Source organism: Eumetopias jubatus, unplaced genomic scaffold, assembly GCF_037043125.1.
Source record: "Eumetopias jubatus isolate StellerSeaLion01/CBP00866 unplaced genomic scaffold, mEumJub1_p1.0 scaffold_14, whole genome shotgun sequence".
Classification (NCBI taxonomy): Eukaryota; Metazoa; Chordata; class Mammalia; order Carnivora; family Otariidae; genus Eumetopias; species Eumetopias jubatus.
Genome location: NW_028274820.1, coordinates 42,322,727 through 42,342,247, shown reverse-complemented (window position 1 = coordinate 42,342,247; position 19,521 = coordinate 42,322,727). Strand labels below are relative to the sequence as shown.

General features: G+C 39.9%; 2 protein-coding genes across 5 annotated transcripts in view; one reads left to right on the top strand and one right to left on the bottom strand.

Moving 5' to 3' along the window:
* Positions 1-6,184, bottom strand: part of C1GALT1 (core 1 synthase, glycoprotein-N-acetylgalactosamine 3-beta-galactosyltransferase 1) — a 28,633-nt gene extending 22,449 nt beyond the window's left edge. The window contains exon 1 of the mRNA XM_028120855.2: positions 6,019-6,184. Within this exon, the coding sequence (XP_027976656.1) occupies positions 6,019-6,025 (7 nt within the window). The 5' untranslated portion in view covers positions 6,026-6,184. The remainder of the gene's footprint in view (positions 1-6,018) is intronic.
* A 306-nt stretch (positions 6,185-6,490) lies between these two features.
* The window catches only part of ASNS (asparagine synthetase (glutamine-hydrolyzing)), a 163,157-nt gene continuing 150,126 nt past the window's right edge, over positions 6,491-19,521 (top strand). For 3 of the 4 annotated variants that reach the window (XM_028119098.2, XM_028119072.2, XM_088018707.1), the window contains exons 1-2: positions 6,491-6,775; positions 7,400-7,469. The gene's annotated coding sequence lies outside the window, so the exon portion shown is untranslated. The remainder of the gene's footprint in view (positions 6,776-7,399; positions 7,470-19,521) is intronic. The other variant, XM_028119065.2, reaches the window with a different exon arrangement.

Below are 19,521 nucleotides of genomic sequence, written 5' to 3'. Positions count from 1 at the left end.
TTCTTTCTCACAATATACATATTTACTGTCTTCTGGAAGGGCAATTTGGCAATGTATTTTAAAATTTTTAAATGAGTAGGACCTGACCCATGATTTCATCATCAGAAATTTCTCCTATGGACACGAACATAGAAGTCTGCAAAGATATTTATGGCAGCCACTGCCACAGATGTTTGCTTGTTGATACGGAACTAGTTAAATAAACAAACATGATACATCCATACCACAGAATACTCTGCAGCTGTCAAAACAATGATCTATATGTGCTAATAAAGAAAATCTTTGCATATTTGGCAATTATGACTTTTTGCTAGTAAGGTGTAGTGGCTACTTTTTAAATCAGAAAAATGTAAAAAAAAAACAAATGAAAAAACTGAAACTGAAACCATAGATAAAAAAATGTGTATATACAGAAGAGTATGTTTTCTTCCCCATTTCTCTGTGTATTTGCATCTTTTACTTTAATCAAAGAGATGATGCTATATCTGTTAGTCTCCACTTTACCCTTTTCCTTTATTTTCTTCCATAACACAACTTCATTCATTAAAACTGTGTAAGATAAAAGATTTATTTTTTAAGACAAAGTACTACAGTCTGTATAGTATAATCACAAAAATTAAATAAAGGTAGGCTACTTCATCTATAAAGATAATCTAGGAAAAACAAAGTGCACTGAAATCCCCACACTTGGGGATCCTTTTCAGACTTCTCAAAGTTTGACTCACATATACATTAAACATTTCCACCTTGACCATAGGCATCTCAAATTCAACATGTCCAAATGTGACTCATTACCTTCCTCCCTTAATTCCCTTCTTACCTGCTCATCTTAACTAAAATTACTGGCGATCATCTAAATTACTCACCAGTGGGTTCCTATTTTACCAGGAGCCATCCGTTTATCTAAACTAGAAATCAGAGTTTCTTTGTAACACTCCTCACTCCCCTTACCCCATATCCAATTACCAAATAGGGCCAATTTTATTTCCTATTTTTTTTTTAAATCCATCCTCTCGTCTCCATTCCATCTCTATTTATTCATCTATTTATTCATCATCTCTATTTCAGACCCTCCTCTCTCTCCTAAGCAATTGCAATATTTAATTGGTCTCCCTCACTCAAGTGCTCTCTCTCCTCAACTCATCCCCATTCTGTCACCAGAATGACCTATCTAAAATGAAAAGCTGACCAAGTCACTCCATGAATCCTCCACGGAGCCCTACTGCCTATAAGACAAAAACTAAGCATCTTTAATTAACATGATATATATAGATTCTCCTTGATCTAGACTCTGTCCAAATTTTCAGCCTCATATTTCGATACTCCATGCCTTATTACTTACTCTTCAGCAATCCTGAACTATCTATAGTTCACTAAATATCCCAATGTAGTGGGCTCCTCTATTCCTACTGTTTTCTCTGTCTATACAACACTATCCTCCCTTCACCATCTATGCCTCAACCTCTGTAACTCCCATTAAGCCAATGACATATTGAGCTGGATAATTCTCTCTTGTGATTGGCTGTCCTGTTCACCATAAGATGTTTAGTAGCATTTGTGGCCTCCACTCACTAGATGCCAGCAGTATTCCCCCTGGTTGCGACAACCAAAAACGTCTCTAGACACTGCCAAATGTCCCGAGGGACAAAATCAGCTCCAGTTAAGAACCACTCTACTAAACTGTTAAAACCTAGTTTATCATATATACATAAAATATCTCAGGAAGAATATATAAAGACTAATTGTAACACTTGAGGCAGGCAACTGGTAGTTGTAGGAGGTAACTAGAGTAGGAGGGAAAAAAACCCTTCTTTTTCACTGCCATCTCATATTCTTTTGATAGTAACTAGAGTAGGAGGGAAAAAAACCCTTCTTTTTCACTACCATCTCATATTCTTTTGATCTTGTACCTCTCTTCTAACCTCTCCACTGCTACTGCCCTCGTCCAAGTCACCTCCCTTTCTCTCTTCTCCTCTCCCTTCCTCAACTACCATAACCGACTCCTAATCAACTTTTCCCTTTACATCCTTCTTTCTTCAATCCATTTTTCCCCACTTCACCAGTGATCCTTTTAAAAACATTTTATCACTGAGTTGCTCTAAATCCTCCAGTGTCTTCCCAATCTCACTCAGAGACAAAGCAAAAGCCTTAAGATGAACCTCGAGGGTCTGCTATCCCATCCCCACTCTTCTTTTTCGGATCTCTCTTTTCTGATCTTCTTTCTCTGATCTTTCTGGTTTTTATAGGTAAAAAAGGAACAAACAGAAATTTCATAAACTGAACCCATTACTGTTTCCCTTGCTGTGTTCTCTCTGGACTCCTTGCTATTTCTCAAATACGTGAGGCTCTTTGCATCTGCTGTTCTCTGCTGGGAACACAACTCACCTACATTGTCATGTGGCTTACTCTCCAACTCCTTCGAGGCCTTTACTTCTCAGGGGGTCTTCCCTGGTCGCCCTATTCTTACCCACAGCACCTACTAACATCTAATATATTACATATTTTACTTCCTCATCTTGTTTATTGTCTCTGTTCTCCATCTTGTTCATTGGTTCTCAAACCTGAGTCTGCATCAGAATCACCTGAAAGTTTTGTTAAAATACTTTTTGAATCAAGAGGTCTGGATTGCTAACAAGTTCCAGGATGATGCCAATGCTGCAATTCCAGGGACCACATTCTGAGAACCAATGTTTTAGAATATAAGCTCCTCCAGGACAGAGATTTTTGTCTACCTGTTTGCTTTCACTCTGCAACCTGGTTCAGAGTAAGCACTGAGATAAGTAAATGACAAACAAATAAATATAGATGTTCCCTTCTCTGTTCCTACCACACCTCCCTGATTTGGCCTGCCATATGGTGCTAAAAATTTGCCGAACACTGTATAAGATAAATTATATGACTGTGATGGGTTGTGTTCCCCCTGCAAAAGACTGAGGTTGAAGTCCTAACCCCAGTACCTATAAATGGGACCTTATTTGGAAATAGGGTCTTTGCAGATGTAATCAAATTAAGACGAAATCATCAGGGTGGATCCTAATCCAGTATGACTGGTGTCCTTATAAAAAAGGGAGAATGCCATATGACAAGAGACACTGAGGACTGGAGTGATAAAGCTGCAAGTCAAGGAATACCAAGAACTTCCAGTGACATGAAAAGCTAAAAGACATGAACAGATTCTCCCCTAGAACCTAGAGACCATGGCCCTGCCAACATCTTGATTTCAGAATTCTAGCCTCCAGAACTGAGATGATAAATTTCTGTTGTTTTAAATTACCTAGTTTGCTGTACTTTATTATGGCAGCCCTAGGAAACCAATAGAAGGACCAAGAATGCAAATGACTACACCAAGCCATACATAATTTCAAATTCTGCCTATTATCTAATTTCTACCAGTTTAAATGTTTTAATATACAGCTTTAGTTGTAAACTAATCAGATTTCCCGTTTCAGAATCTCTCCAACTTAATTGTTTCTTCCTGCCTTCAATATACAAGGCAGCTCATACTACAGGTTCTAGATAGTTTATTCAGGGTTTTTTTTTTTTTTTGGTTTCTCCTACCTTCTTACATGCTTCCCTATTTCACTAATATCAATTTCTTTAATTTTTTTTTCTTCAAGGGACACTTCTTATTTTCACACATTATACATTCTGGTATATAGTTTCCCTTTGGCTATCTGAATTAGTTGCAAAGTGAAAATTTAAGTACACGTTAGATATACATTTAGATTTAAGATAAAATGCTATCTCCTCTTTTAGAGAACAAGTCTCCTTTTTTTTTCCTTTTCTTTCTTCTGTCTTTTAAAGTAATGACCTTAATCCTAAAAAATTTTGAGCAAAAAAAATTTTGTCATACTTTTCTGGCCATCTTGTTACAGTTTGTACACTAGTGTCTTTATTCAAATCTCAACAAATCTTCTAAAAGTAACATGGTTGTATTGGGAAGCTTAAAATTTTAAATGAATCTGAAATTAATTTCATCAAGTTTTCCCCTTTCCATTTAATGTTTACCGCTGCAATATCACAAGAATTCCGATCAATAATTTCATCACAGAGACTCTATTTTAAATTACCATGGTTTACAAGGTTTATAAGCTTAAGATGCAATTTTTATCTTAGCACAAGTCAATATACAAATAGTAAATTGCATATGCCTAAATGACACAGTTTTGTATTTCTATGACTGGGTGAAAATTAAAATTAATCCATTGTACGTACTACTAACCTATGCCCCCCAAAAAAGCATATTTAAGAAAAACCTTATCAAGGGGCGCCTGGGTGGCTCAGTCATTAAGCGTCTGCCTTTGACTCAGGTCATGATCCCAGCATCCTGGGACTGAGCGCCAAATCCGGCTCCCTGCACAGCGGGGGAGCCTGCTTCTGCCTCTCACACTCCCCCTGCTTGTGTTCCCTCTCTTGCTCTCTGTCAAATAAATAAAATCTTTAAAAAAACAACAAACCATATTTATCCCTCAAAAGGTATTAACCACAAAGTATTTTTAAAATGCTGAAGCCTAAAAAGATACAGAAAAAACAAATTACAGGCAAATTTAAGAGAGATATTTAATAGTTCTCCACGAGTACTGAAAAACCATGCTCTTTTCCTATGAAGAATTTTAAATGAGTCATATTTTCCTTACTAAATCACTGTTTTACTTAACATATGGTGAAAAGAGTTAACTGGTAACTTGAATCTTTATATTCACTTAAAGTGCACATCAATATATACTAAGGCTAGTGGAAAATACGTATAGTTTACTTTATACAATACTTATAACACATAACATCACGTGCATAAGGTTCACTTGACATTTATCTGCTAAAGGTATGGAAAGCTGTCTAAATATCTCCTAAAAATTCAGGTTCCCACTGTCTAAACCTACACCAAAATTAAACAAGTTGAAATCATGCACAACGCTTTTTCCTGGCACCCAGGCCGACCTACCTATATTCAGTGCCTAACTTTTAGTAAATGAACATATTTCTGTCCCAATCACACTGGCTTAATTATCCACTTTAATGCGTTAAAGTTCTACCTTTATAACTTTCTAATTCATAATGAAGTCAATTCATGGTTAGCATAATAGTTTCCAAACTGAAAAGCGTTAAAAACATATACTACAGTATCTATAACGAACTTAGAGAACAAGATTAAAAAGCCAATCAACTTTTCCAGAGCATGTGGTGCTTTCTTGTTTATTATTTTAAAAATTGAGAGAGTACGAGCTAGGGAAGAATAAATCCCCATTCCCAAATTACGTTCTTCTGTTAGAGTATACAGTTTCTCCAAATTCAAAGCTGTATGGCCAATTTGTCAGCACCTACTACTCACACACTCGCGGGGGGGGGGGTGGAGAGAAAAAACTCTTTTCCCCCTCTACGCAGCAAGTGAGTCAAACACACCTGGCTTGCTCATTCTGCCAGAGGCAGTGAAATTTAAAAAAACACATCAGCCACAGACAAACCTGATGATCCAAGAAAGCCCCGAGGAAGTCCCCCGGCACTCCGACTGCCCGGCAGCCCGGCGGCTCTCGCGGAAGGTGCCTACACCTGAGCCCCGGGACTCGCCTGACCCACAGGTCGGGGGAGGTGCGGAGAGGCCCGACGGGCAGGACCTCTAAGTGGTCAGAACGCGACCCGCCGCAGTCCCGCGCCTCACGGCCGCCGCCCGCCCGTGGGCAGCGCGCGAAAAGGAGAGAGGAGCGAGGAAGAGGTGAGGGGCACCCGGGGGCAGAAAGGAAGAACCCACCACGAAGAGGAGGCTACTCGTCAACAAGCTAGCGGCCCGATGGTCAGACGGCCCCAATGGCAGTTCACAGAGGCGCCGGAGCAGGAGTGCCCCACGCCTCCCTCAGGAGCCCGCAAGTCCCCGGCCCCGGCGGCGACCCCAAGACACCTGTTTGGCTGCGCCCAGGTTTGGTTCCACCCTCTACGCTCCCCCAAACACACACTCCGAGCAGTGAGGACGAAGGGAACCGAGACCTTGGACCCGCAGCCTGAGGGCGCCTCCGCCGGCCGTACCTGACATCAGCCGCGGCTCCCTCTCGCCCCTCCTGGGGGGCGGAGAGGGGGACGACTCGAGACCGGCAACCTTAGCTCTTCCCGGTACCCGCAGAAGTGGCTCGCGGCCGCTGCCTGGGGCCGCCCGCTGCCGCCCAGATCGTTCCTTGGCGGCGGCCGAGGCGGACCCAGCTCACCCTCCCTCCCCCCCCCGCCCGCTCGTTCGCTCGCTCGCTCCGCCCCTTCCCCCGCAGCGCGTCCAGGCCGCGGCCCGCCGACGGCGCAGCCGCCACCCAGGGGTCTCTTAACGCTGACGTCTCCGCCGCCGCACCAGCCCCAGGGAAGGGCGGAGCGAGAGGGGGCAGGGTGGGGCGGGGCTATGGCGACGTGCGGACGTGGGGATTGGCCGCCAAGCTCACGCCCCGCCCTTCTGCGAAGGGGTCTGGGAAGTCGGGTCTTCTACAAGCAATAGTCGCAGCCCACTTGCGGCTTCTCCCTGTTAGCATTCTCCTTCCTGATTCTGCTGTAGGGTTTTGCGTTAGCTTCCGGACTTTGAAGAGAAACTAAAGCAGTTTTGAAACTACAGGGACTGAGGCTAGAGGTACCTGAGGACCTCCGTGTGAGGGACAGGCTCTAACCCTGCAGAAGTCTTTTGGCCTCTAGCCTGCTTCCCGTTCTTTTTTCTCCTGACCCCCACTCCCCTGCCTCCCCCCGCCCCCACCGTACTCTGTAGTCGGTGTCTCTCTGGCCTTAATGAAAGGAAATACAGCAAGATGAGGTATGCAAACGGGTGCTGGGTAACCAGATACGTGAACCCGAAAGGGTTGGAAACAGTGGTACCACAAAGCCTTCTGTATCACACGTGGTTTGGTCTGTCATTACTTTGCTTCTGTCAGGCAGTAACAGGAAGGGCTTCCTTAGGGCTTTCCAAAAATCATCTTCCTTTTAGTTGGCTAAAGGACTTTGAATCAGAAAGTGTTTTTGGATAGAGGGAGGAGACTGTGAGCCACTGAGGCAACCCAACAGCAGTCAGGAGGTGGGGATAAGGTCTGGGCTTTAACATCATCTACAATGCCTTAGCTTGAGGGTGAGAAAACTGTCCAGCTTCTTTTAAAAGCCCGTCTCTGTCAGTTCTTTTAGTGCCTTTAAGCATAGCCTTTAGGAGTGTGGGCTCTGGGCTGGAATCTTGGTTCCTCCACCTATTTGCTGTGCAACCTTGGCAAGTTACTTAATGTGCCTGAGAGAAATAATGAACAATGTATGTAAGTTATTGTTCTTTTTCCTTTGTTTAGATTCATCTCTAGTGTAGTTTACCATGATATGCCATTAATAGATCCAAGAGAATCTTCCGAAAGAATTTAAGCACATCTAGTGATTCTTATTTAAAACTTTTATTTTTCAGGTGAGAAAACTGAGGTCAGAAAGATAAACTGATGGGCCCAAGCTAGAAGTGCAAGTACCCTGATGTTCAGGTTAGTGCTCTTTTCCTGGCCCATACCTCCAGACTTCTCTCCCTTACATCCTTACTTATATCCTCTTCTTTCTTTTCCAATTTGTGTATAGTTAATTGCCCAGCCTCATCCCCTTCCCTTCCACAGCCACTGTAAAACAGGAAAAGGAGACCCTTCCAGAGGTCACAGTGTTCCAAATAGAAAGCAAAACAAACAAAAATGCAAGATCCCTTACTTCATTTTAATTTTATTGAAATTTTTAATGAATAAGGAATAATTTTGTTTTTCCATTGAGCAAAGATAAGAAACCCTTCCAAAGATAAGTTCAGCCATAGCAGGTCTCAGAAAATTACTGGCAGGAAACACTATTGATACGGACAAAACCAGATCAAGTAAGTCCCTCCCATCATTTTGGGTATTTGAAAATAGCTTTTATTTTCGTGAAAACAATAACATAGTTATTCAAACAACAACAACAAAAATTATCCAAATCCCATAATCTACAGGTAACCATTTTTTAAAGTGTATGTTATATTCTTCCAGATACAAAGAATAAAAAACACATAAAGACATATAAATTCAATATTTCATAAACTGGATTCTATTATGTATATAGTTCTTTTCTCACTGAACAATATATCATGATTAACATCATTTTTTTAAAGATTTTATTTATTTGACAGAGAGAGAGATAGCGAGAGCAGGAACACAAGCAGGGGGAGTGGGAGGGGGAGAAGCAGGCTTCCTGCCGAGCAGGGAGCCCGATGTGGGGCTCGATCCCAGGACCCTGGGATCATGACCTGAGCCGAAGGCAGACACTTAATGACTGAACCACCCAGGCGCCCCGTGAATGCAATTCCTAATCATAGAACGAGACAGGACAAGTCAGCATTTATTTAGCATTGTATGTAGAATTTTTTAATAGGGCAAAATAAAAATGGGGACACAAAATGGAAACAAATAAGCAACAACCATACACACACACACACACACACACACACACAAACCACTCTCTAATACACTTAGTTTCCCTTTAAATACCCAAATGTTACAATGAGATTAACAAATCATTTTATAATAATTTGATTAAATTCTGTAAGTTAAATTATATTCACTGATGTAGTGATTTTAAAATATGTCCACAAGTTCTTTGATGCTTCTTCCTTCAAACGGTGGGACTTAATTCCTCTCACCTTGAGTTTGGACTGTGTTAGTCCACAGAACAAGTCACTACTTGTTCTCCTGAATAGACTTGTGTGACTTCTTAGAGGAGATTATAAAACATATGCCAAAAAATAAAACCTACACCAGTTTTTTTCTTCTTCTCTGTCTGGGACTGCTTACTGGGGAAAGATGGTTGTCAAGTCATAAGGACTTTCAGGCAACTCTATAGAGAGGCCCACATTATGAGTAATTAAGGCTTCCTGCCAACAGTCAGTAAGGAACCAAGGACTCTTGACAACAGCCATGTGAGTGAACTTGGAAGCAGATGCTCCAGTCCTAGTCAGGCCTTCGGATGACTGCTTCCCTCATCAACATCTTTATTGACTTTAGGAGAGATCCTGAGCCAGAACCACTCCATTAAGGTGCTCCCAAATTCCTGAACCACAGAAACTGTAAGATAATACATGTTTGTTGTTTTAAGCCATTAAATTTTGGGATAATTTGTCATGCAGCAAAGATAACTAATATAGCTGGGTATAATAGAGCCTAGCACAATGGCTGGCACATATGTAGGTGTTTAATGATTTGTTGTTTGAATGAACAAACAATTCAGTGAAGTAGAATATATATTTTTTCACTTTAAAGGGTAGCATACAAGGCTGGTATTATCTTTGCTCCCTGACAGCTGTGTTATCTAAGGGTTTTCTGATGTGATCATAGAGAAATCAATTGTGAATCTTACTGAAATCTAAACATTGACAATCCTGGAGGAAACATATAGTGAATAGAGCAGTGGAACCCTTGAGACCTGTATAGTTCTCCCACTTTTATCACTGATTAGCTGAATGGCCCATGGCAAGTCATCTAAACCTTCTAAATCTCAATTTTCATATCTGTAAATTGTGGAAAATAATCCCAACCTGCCTCAAAAGGTGGTTAATCTGATTATATGTGACAGTGTATTTGAAAAGCATGGATGTTCTTTTAATTACATTAGGCTCATGAGATCCTATTTTATTTTTAAGCAATTAGGTATTAAATATTTTAGGTGTGTATACCATGAAGAGTTTTCTTTCAAGAGGTGATAACTTATTACTGATTTTACTGTGTACCTTTGTAAAATATTAGCATCATTCATAGTGAGCAGTTAAGATTTAAGAGTATGGCAGGATGGTAGGTTATTATATGTCAGATCTCATTTTATTAGCCTGTTGAAAATTTATTGCACTTTTAAAAGAATACGTAATTATGACTGCCTCCTTTTCCTTTCCATGAATTAATTTGTAATTGCGATTGGGTGTGTGCCCCTCTTTGTGGTAACAGTGGTAGTTAAGCATACTTAGTAATAAATATACATTTAACCAATAATTTGGTCTGAATCTAAGAGTTTATCCTAAAGCAAAATTGTACCCAACAGCAAGAAAATATGTAGTGGGTGAATTATCCAAATTCCCTGGTTTTATTGTATTGTTCTTTCTTGCTTTCTGGTATCCAGTGTGACTCCACATCAGTTTTAACTACTGGCTTAACTAAACATCAGGTTGTTTGTAGTTGTAGATGACCCCCGCTACCTACCATCTATACTAACTTGAATAGGAAGGAGAAGAATTCTAGAAAAAAAGGACGGAGCTTTCTTTTCTGGTGATGGTGTGCTTTTCAAGCAGGGCTTCTCATTTCATAAATACCTGCCAAGATAAAGTACTTTTATCCTACAGAAACTAAAAGAGGATTTCCAAACAGTTTTTATTCCTTACAGCTGCATCTTCACAAAATCTACCAAGATTTTGAAACAGTTGGAAAGGCTAATGATATTTTCTAAGTTGATCGACGTGTAAAGGGGATAAAGGTAGAGAACAGAGGAGAGGAGAAGATAAGGAAAAAAAAAAAAGAAAGTTTAGGAAATACTTTTAACCTCAAGGGAAGAGGACTCAGCATGACTCACAACATATTAGCTTGAAAGCAGAGACTGCCACGGTTGCACTGAGGAACTTGTGTCTTCTAGAGAAAGATTCTCAAGTTATGAGATTGGGTTCTCTGGGATTACTTACCCTGAGTTTCTCTAGTTTCCTAGAATATGAATCAAAATATTCCTTAATTGTTTTCCCTTGTGATTCAACAAAAGCAGAAAGCGTTTGTTTTAAATGGAAAGGTGAAGCTGGCTTTAGTTTAAAATCCCTAAGCAGTAAATTATAAATGTGTATGCTACTTATTTTATTGTAAAGAACTAACTGACTTACAAATCTTAGCTACATATTATGACATCTTTTTTTTTCTCATTTCTTTTAACTTGTATTTAAATGTATGCTGTTTCCCTGGTTCTGAAGGGAGCAAACTGACCTTGTTCAGAGATTACTGTGATGTCTGTTCTAATCTATCTGGGGGTGCTATAGATAATTGTGTCTCTCAAAATTCATATGTTCAGGCCTTAACCCCTAGTGTAATTGTAGGGCTTATAAAGAGGTGGTATAAGTTAAATGAGGTCATAAGGATAAGACCCTCATCTAGTAGAGCTAGTGCCCTTGTAAGAATAGACACTAAAGCTCATTCTCTCTATCATGTGAGGACACAGTGAGAAGGCAGCTGTCTGCAAACTAGGAAGAATCCTCATCTGAAATTGAATTGGTGGGTTCCCTGATTTTGGACTTTCTATTCTCCAAAACTGTGAGAAATAAATTTCTTGTGTCTAAGTCATCCAGGCTGTGATATTTTGATATGGCATCCCAAGCAGACTAATATGGGGCAAGCTCTGATGCAAGACGTTCTGCCCTATTTTGCCTAATTCAGAACTCAGGTGAAAAAAGCTTGAAAATGCTGAAAGCTGAATTAATAATCCTCAAACACCTGAGGCAGAGATTATGGCTGAAACTTACAACAGACTGCCTAAGACAAAAACTGGGTAGAGTTTCTTTGGGAAATTAAGACATTCAAAAGCAACTATGTAAATGGGGGAATTTAGAAAGCCATGTGCATGCTCAGGGCAAGACACATACTCAAACACTCAAGAAGACCCTATGCTTTCACCTTGGCCTCATCCCTTGGTACATTGAAAGCTGGCAAGTTGAAGGAGGGCCCTGGCTTAGAGCCAATTTGCAAAGACTGAGTTCCTAGCATTCAAGGATATTTCTATCACAATCCTTGCTGAACACAAGCTAAGGAGCAGAGACTGCAGTGACCACATGTGACAAGGAATACAGTCTTTGCAATAATAGTTTGGGAAGGACATTAAATCAACTGATTGCTACAGCCTTCAACAACCAAAAAATAGTGAACCCTGTGAAAGAGGAAGAATTTGACTTCTAGTTACAACATTATAATAGTCAAATGTCAGTTCTAACCAAAAAAAAAAAAAAAAAAAAATTACAAGGCATACAAAGAAACAAGAAAGAATGGCTCATTCAAAGGAATGAAACTGTCTGTGAGGAAATCCAAACGTTGAAGTTACTGGACAGATCTTAAAATAATGGTCTTAAATATGCTCAAAGAACCAATAGAAAAAAATGGACAAAGAACTAAAGGAAATGAGGAAAATGATGTATGAACAAAATTAGAATGTCAATAAAGAAATAGAATTATAAAAAGGAACAAAAGAAAAATTCTGGGACTGAAGAGTATGATAGCAACAGGTTGGACAAACTATTGGCTCTAAGACAAAACAGCTTTTTTGCAGAAGATTTTGGCCCGGTCCCCCATCAGGAGATGATGTCCCTGAACTCAAATCATAAAATTTGTCATGGTTTGGTGTGGTTTAGTGGAAAGATCTTGTGCTTTGGATTAAGATCTATGTGCTTGAATTATAACTATAAATAAAAATAACAATGACTAGCATTACTAATTGAAGTGGAGAAAGCTCTAAGAAGGAAGAACTCAGAGTCTAGGACTTACATAACTTCTGCTGCTCACTTACTGCTATATTAGGCACTATATTAAACACTTTCCTCACTGATTTATTTTCATCTTCACACAGACTCTCTGAGGAGGCATTACCAACTAATAAACTAGTCTCAGAGATTAAGCCCTTATAAATAGTAAAAGGGATTCTACTCTGGTTTTTGTTTGTTTGTTTGTTTGTTTTGCTTTATTAAGGTATAATTGATATGCAATAAGGTGTATATAAGATATATGATGATGTTTTGACATATGTAAACATAACCACAATCAAGATATTGAACATATCTATTGCTCCCCCTCCAAAGTTTTCTCCTTCTGCTTCCCACCCCTCCCCATATCTAAACAAACACTGACCTGATTTCTGTCACTATAGATCAGTTTGCATTTTTAGAGTTCTGTAAATGGAATCACACAATGTGTGCTCTTTTTTTATCTGGCTTTTTTTCACTCAGTATAATTACATTGAAATTAAACCATGTTGTTTTGTTCAATAGTTTATTCCTTGATTTTGCTGAGTAGTGTTTCATTATAGGATATACCACAATTTGTGTATCCATTCACTCACTAATGGACAATTAACCCAATTGTTTCTGACCCTAACCCCATGCTACACTCTTTCCCCAGCTCCTTCACATACTGTGTGGTCTTGGGAAACCTAACTATTCTCTCTGAGCCTCAGTTTTTCTCATTGTAAAAATGGCGATAATATTTTTCCCAACAGGATCGTTATTAGTGAGATAACATGTGAAAGCACCTAGTACTGTGCCTGGCATACAGTTGGTGCTTATAAATATTCATCTTCTCCAGGAAAGATATATCTCCGGGAAGGAAAAGAGAAAAAATATAGCAGTATATGCCTTTCTTGAGTCTTTCTTTCTGCAGTTTCATCTCATTCTTGAAGATTGCTCAATTTAATTTCTCCTGCTTACATCTTGTCTGCACCTCATGGAGATGATGTTTCCCTTTTCTCTCTAATGCAAATATGGACACAAATTCTTTTTCTTATTCTCATACCATGGCTGAAATAGAATGATGTTTTCACAAAAATTAAGGGATAAATTAAAAGGGTATAAGTATATAAAACCAAACTGTAGAAATAGTCAAGGGTTCCAGAACATGCTTCTCTCCCAAATAATCCCAGCAAAGTCAGTCAAAGAGCTTTTCTTTTTTAACTTTCAATTATTATTTTGACATAATTTCAGATTTTACAGGAGAGTTGCAGGAGTAGTATAAAGAGTCTTGATACAACCTTTTCCTTGATTATTGCTTTACAACTTTAACAACTCATTTAAACTATTCTCCTATTCTCTTGCCTCCAAAATTTAGGCTAATAGTGGCTTTGGCAGAAAATACTCAGTTAACTCAGTATGATAACAAATACAATAACAATTCCAAAAGTTGTTTACTGAATTCCTGATAAGTGCCAGACTACCTGCTGGATGTTTAACTGGGACTGTCTCCTACTCTAAATAACCCTGGAAGGCCAGTACTATTATTACACCCACGTAACAGATAAGGATATTGAGACAGAGAGGGCTTTGGGATATTGCCCAAGGTCACACAGATAGAAATCTTATAGTACTAAATGTAAATGGAACCAAATAGATTCCTGGACCTGTGATTTTAATGCTAATTTTAAAAATCAAAGGTCAGCAAACTACAGCCTTTGGGCTAAATCCAGCCCACAAAAGAGCTTTATTTAGTCCCAGACCTACTTGTACAAGAATCACATCCTCTCACACAAATGGGTGGGCACAACCTGGTCTGAGCTACTTCCTAACCTGCCTCCTGTTTTTCAGTTATCTGACCATTTTCTCTCACTGACTTCTGTGATTTCTTGTCTTGCTCACAGAAAAATACAAGCCTGACTCTTGAAATTCTAACTAACTAGACACCATTTTGTCCTTCTTTTGAGGGTCTCAGGGTCTAAAGGAAATAAATTGACAGGCAAGGTTAATCTTCACCACGCTTGGGCATTCTTGGGGCATTTTATGATGACTCAACCCAGACATCTTAAATAATAAAAATGAAACTGTACATGTGATGAAAGGCAGCAAACCTGAGGTGGACGCTGTGATGCATTGTTCTCATCCCCTCTTCAGGACTGAAAGATTTATTCCCCTAGCTGTTGGGAGTGCTGGCAGCAGACAACCCACAGCTGCCGGCCCTCTCAGGGAACTGCCTCAGGTGCAAACACCTGCCTTAACTCAAGGTCATGCCTCCTTTCAGGGCACCCACATGCAAGGACTGATCAACATAAGGATATAGAAACTCAGCCTCCCAGCTTCAATCTGTGGTATTCTCTAGAGCCATTCCAACATCGGAGTTCCCCATAGAAAGACTACACATAGCCCAACTTCTTCCTCTACAATCCTGCTTCCTACTCTTCTCTTTCACAGGCATCGACCTCAAAAGCACTTCCTAATAATTTTTATGCTGATCTCTGTTTCAGAGTCTGTTTTCTGGGGAGTTCCACCAATGACAACACCTAAAGCAAGAGGAGAGCTGTTTCTCAACCCCCTCGAAATCCAAGCTCTTTTCTAAGTATCTAAGGTCAATAGGTGATATAATTTTGAGTGATTTCTGCCTACCTAGAGCTAGTTCTTCATGCATTGACACCAGTGTTCCACATGAGAAATGAAGAGAAATAGAACCAGTGAACCCGTCAGTCTTGTTCTCTGTCCACAAATGAGCCCACAGTCATTTTACCATGCTGTTCAATGTTGATTTAGATAATTACTAGTTTTTAAAATGTTCACATTTAATCAGAGGTAGAATTTTGAAATACTTCCAGTGTGTCAGCCCTCTTTATAACCATATTTGCCTTAGGGTAAGCCTCAATAAAAGATTCACTTGCACACATATTTTAAGGATACTTGAAAGATCACATGCTAGAGACAGTTTTCCTGTTTTTTTCTGGTATATTTTTAAAATGTTTCCATGGTGATACAACCTGATAGAGTAGTAGATATTGGACAAAATGTGTTGTAATCCTTGCTCTGTCACTCACTAGCTGTTTTTTGAGCCTCATAATTACCTATAAAGGAGAGGTAATGATGCCCATCTTTTAGAGTGATTGTGTTGGTTAAATGAGAGGATATTTGCAAAGGGCCTACCACATTCAAGTATTCGATAAATCGTGGCTATTTATTTTTACTTAATGTTTTAAAATTTAAATTCAATTAGCCAAGGTATAGTACATCATTTGTTTTTGATATAATGTTCAATGATTCATTAGTTGAATATAACACCCAGTGCTAACTGGGTGATGGGAATTAAAGAGGGCACATGATATAATGGTAGCTATTTTTATAAACAAGTATAATAATGACATAAGTGGATTGGCTAAAAGTTTTAAAAGGAAGTACCTTTTCAACAAGTATTATGATTTATTGCCACATTTTTAGTCCCCTAGTAGTAAATATTAATTGATAAAGATATTCACTATAAAGATTTCTATACTGAAATGTGCATAAATGATCTTCATCCAAGAGGCAATTATCTCTAAAGAAAAGGAGTTGGAATAAATGATTTCTAAGTCTTTTTTCAGTGCTTAGAGCCTCAAGAGTCTATGGATTAGGATGACCCTCCAAAAATAGAAGCAACTGTTTCTGGGATTTGAAGCTCTCTCTATTGAGGGTGGCTGCATGTCAACAGAAATTTAGTTCTAAGTCTCCTTGACTAATATTCTTTTTTGCAAATAATTCCAAGACTCTCAATCTGTTATACCATTGTGTGTACAAAATACCTGTCAGTATAGAAGTAGTCAGTAGTGATTACATTATTATAAAAGTGGAAGTACCTTTCCAGTATTTATCCCTAGCCTAACAGTTGCTTAAACTCTATTTAAATTGATTATATATTATGGCTCATTATTTTTCTCTCAATACTAATTCCTTCTGCTGATTAGTGTTTATATATAACACAGAGGCAGTTCTGCCCAATCAGAGAGGAAGAGTTTAGCTTTCCCTCTGTCATCTGTTAACAGGGTTCCCCCAGGGACTAGTTTCTCTGATACAGTTCCTGCAGCTACCTTACATCTTTGGACACGTCCTAGGGCATGTGGCCCCCACCCCCCATTTCATCTTTTGTCTCTGGAATGAGTTGTATACATATATCCATCCTCTAGAACCAATTTACAGTCAAGCCTTAGCTCTACTTTGAGTTGGACTTGTCTTCTCTTACTGAGTGGATCCAGGCTAGCAGACACATAAGATGATCTTTATTTTCCTCCCTTTCTAAATATCTATCCCTACATCCATCTTTTTACTTTCTGCCTAAGAAGAGGAGTCTGACCTGCTTTCTCACAGGAAATAGGGTAGCATTTTGTCTCTCTCCCTACCCTACTTCACCCTACTTCAACCATCTAATATAAGTACTAGAACATTGCCAATCAAGATAACATTACCTACCCCCTTATACATTGGACTTTTGTCAAGGATATAAATAATGGAAGAAAATGGCAGCGGCCAGGGGTTGAGGGTAGAAGGTAGAGGCTGAGTAGGGAGGTAACACTTTATAGTTGAAGCCTGACAGATCTAAATGAAAGGTGAAGGTGGTATACAGAAACAATAGAAACTTCCAGAGTTCAGGAGAATCAGAACCCCAGTTCTATGAGGAGAGTAGAATTTGTGCTCAATATAAAATGTGGAAAGACAATGGGGGCAGGGTCAGAGGCAAGATAGTGATAGAGTAGGGGACCACACTTCATCTAGTCCCATGAATGTAGCTAGATAACTTATCAAACCATTCTAAATACCCAGGAATTCAGCCTGAGCTGTAAGAAAAAAATATCTGGAACTTTAGAAGTAAAAAAGTGACTGCTTTTTGCAATGTAGGAATTGCGGAGACGTGAATTTGAGGGGAGATATTGGAAGATAAACAGTTGGGGGGAGGGAGCCTCCATAAGCTGGCTACCAGAAAAGGGTATAACCCCAGAAGGCAAAATTGGAACCATTGGAAATCTCCACTGAGAGACATCCCTGTCTGAAAGGGGCTCAGGGGATGAAAAGGGCAGAATTCTAGGTGGGTCAGTGTGGTCTCAGGATCCCAGGAGTAACAGAACTAACTGGGGTGCCTGAGCCGGTAAAGTGCCCAAGCAATGGAGCAGGGAAACTGGTTATGGTTAATGAGCCCAGGTGGTGACTCTCCGTTAGGGTCACCATAAAGTACCAGCAAGGCCCATCAGGTGACTGCTCTCCACCTGGAAACACTGAAAGTACTGGAACACGTGGACCATCTGCTGTTGCCCAGGAGGGGTGCAATGGGTGTGCCACAACCAGGCAACAGCTCTCAGGGTGGCGACCCCATAAAGGGCAGTACGGTGACACTCAGCTGTACTCTGGGAGCACCTGAGTGGGCATGCACACAAGCCCGCAACTTCTCTCAGGCCCAAGGCACTACAAAGGGCAGTAACGCAGGACGCTTGGGCTCCCCCCGGGAGAATTGTTGTGGGCATGCACTACAGGAATCTGCAGAGTTTGGCACACAGGAAAGTGAAGACTGTTTGTCCCAGAGGGTTTAGTGAAGAGAGGGGATCAAGATCTTTCCACTCTGGGGCTGGAGATTGGGGCACCGCCATTTTTATTTTGATCCTCTAAAGCGCAGAAAGCCTTCAGGGAACAAAAGCCACACAGAGCCCAGCCCCCTGGCAAGGGGTGGTGCAAGTCTGCCAAGGCAAAGACACCTGAGAAGCAGCACAGCAGGCCCCTACCACAGAAGACCAACTGGAAGAACAGGTGCACAACTAGTTTATGGATCCCACAAGACTGTAAAACTCCGGAGCCAGGGGAAAATATTATATAGAACTCGAGGTTTTTTTTCTCAATTCATTTATCTTTCAGTCTAAAATTTCCCATTTCTTTTTTCCTTTTCAACTAGTTTCTTATTTTATGAACTCTTTGTTTTTAAATCACTTTTTTACTTTTATTTTTTACATCTACATTTTATAGACATATGCTTCATTTTTGGCCTTTTTTCTCTATTCAATTTTATTTTTGTATATTTATAAGCTTTGCTTTCTTTGCAACTTTGGGAGTTAGTGTCTGTAACACACAGATCAAAATTCACTCAGGAACAAGTGGATCTCCCTGCTTTGTTGATCCTGTGAGGTTATATTCTCTCTAACCCCCCCTTTTGTTTTGTTTTTGTTTGCTTTTCTGTTTCGGTTTCTGACCACTTCATATTTGTCCAGTGTGTATTTTGCTTGGGTTGTGGTTGATATTTTTGATTCTGCTCACTTTCTCATCCATTCTTCTCTGGGCAAAATGACTAGAAGGTGGAGTTCACAACAAAAGAAAAACCAGATGTAACATTCTCTGCCACAGATCTAATCAATATAGATATAAGTAAGATGTGGATGTAAGATATGGAATTCAGGATAACAATTATAAAGTTAATTGCTGGGCTTGAAAAAAGCATAAAAGACACTAGAGAATCTCTTAGTACAGAAATGAGATCTAATTAGGCTGAACTTAAAAATGGTATAACTGAGATGCAGTCTAAATTGGATGCTCTAACAGCTAGGCTGAATGAAGCAGAAGAGAGAATAAGTGATCTAGAAGACATGCTGATAGAAAGGAAGGAAGTTGAGGAAAAGAGAGAAAAACAACTAATAGCCCATGAAGAAAGGCTTCGAGAAATTAATGATGCCATGAAACGTACCAGTGTCAGAATTATTGTGGTGCCTGAGGGTGAAAAGAGAGAGGGAGGTCCAGAAGGTATATTTGAGCAAATCATAGCTGAGAACTTCCCTAATCTGGGGAAGGAAATAAGCATTCATGTCCAAGAGACAGAGAGGACCCCTCCCAAAATCAATAAAAATAGATCAACACCCTGACATAAAATAGTGAAGCTTGCAAATTTTAAATTTTTTTTTTTGGATTTATTTATTGTGTGAGAGAGAGTACACAAGAAGGGGTAGGATCAGAGGGAGAAGCAGACTCCCCACCGAGCAGGGAGCCTGATGCGGGACTTGATCCGGGGACTCCAGGATCATGACCTGAGCCGAAGGCAGTCGCTT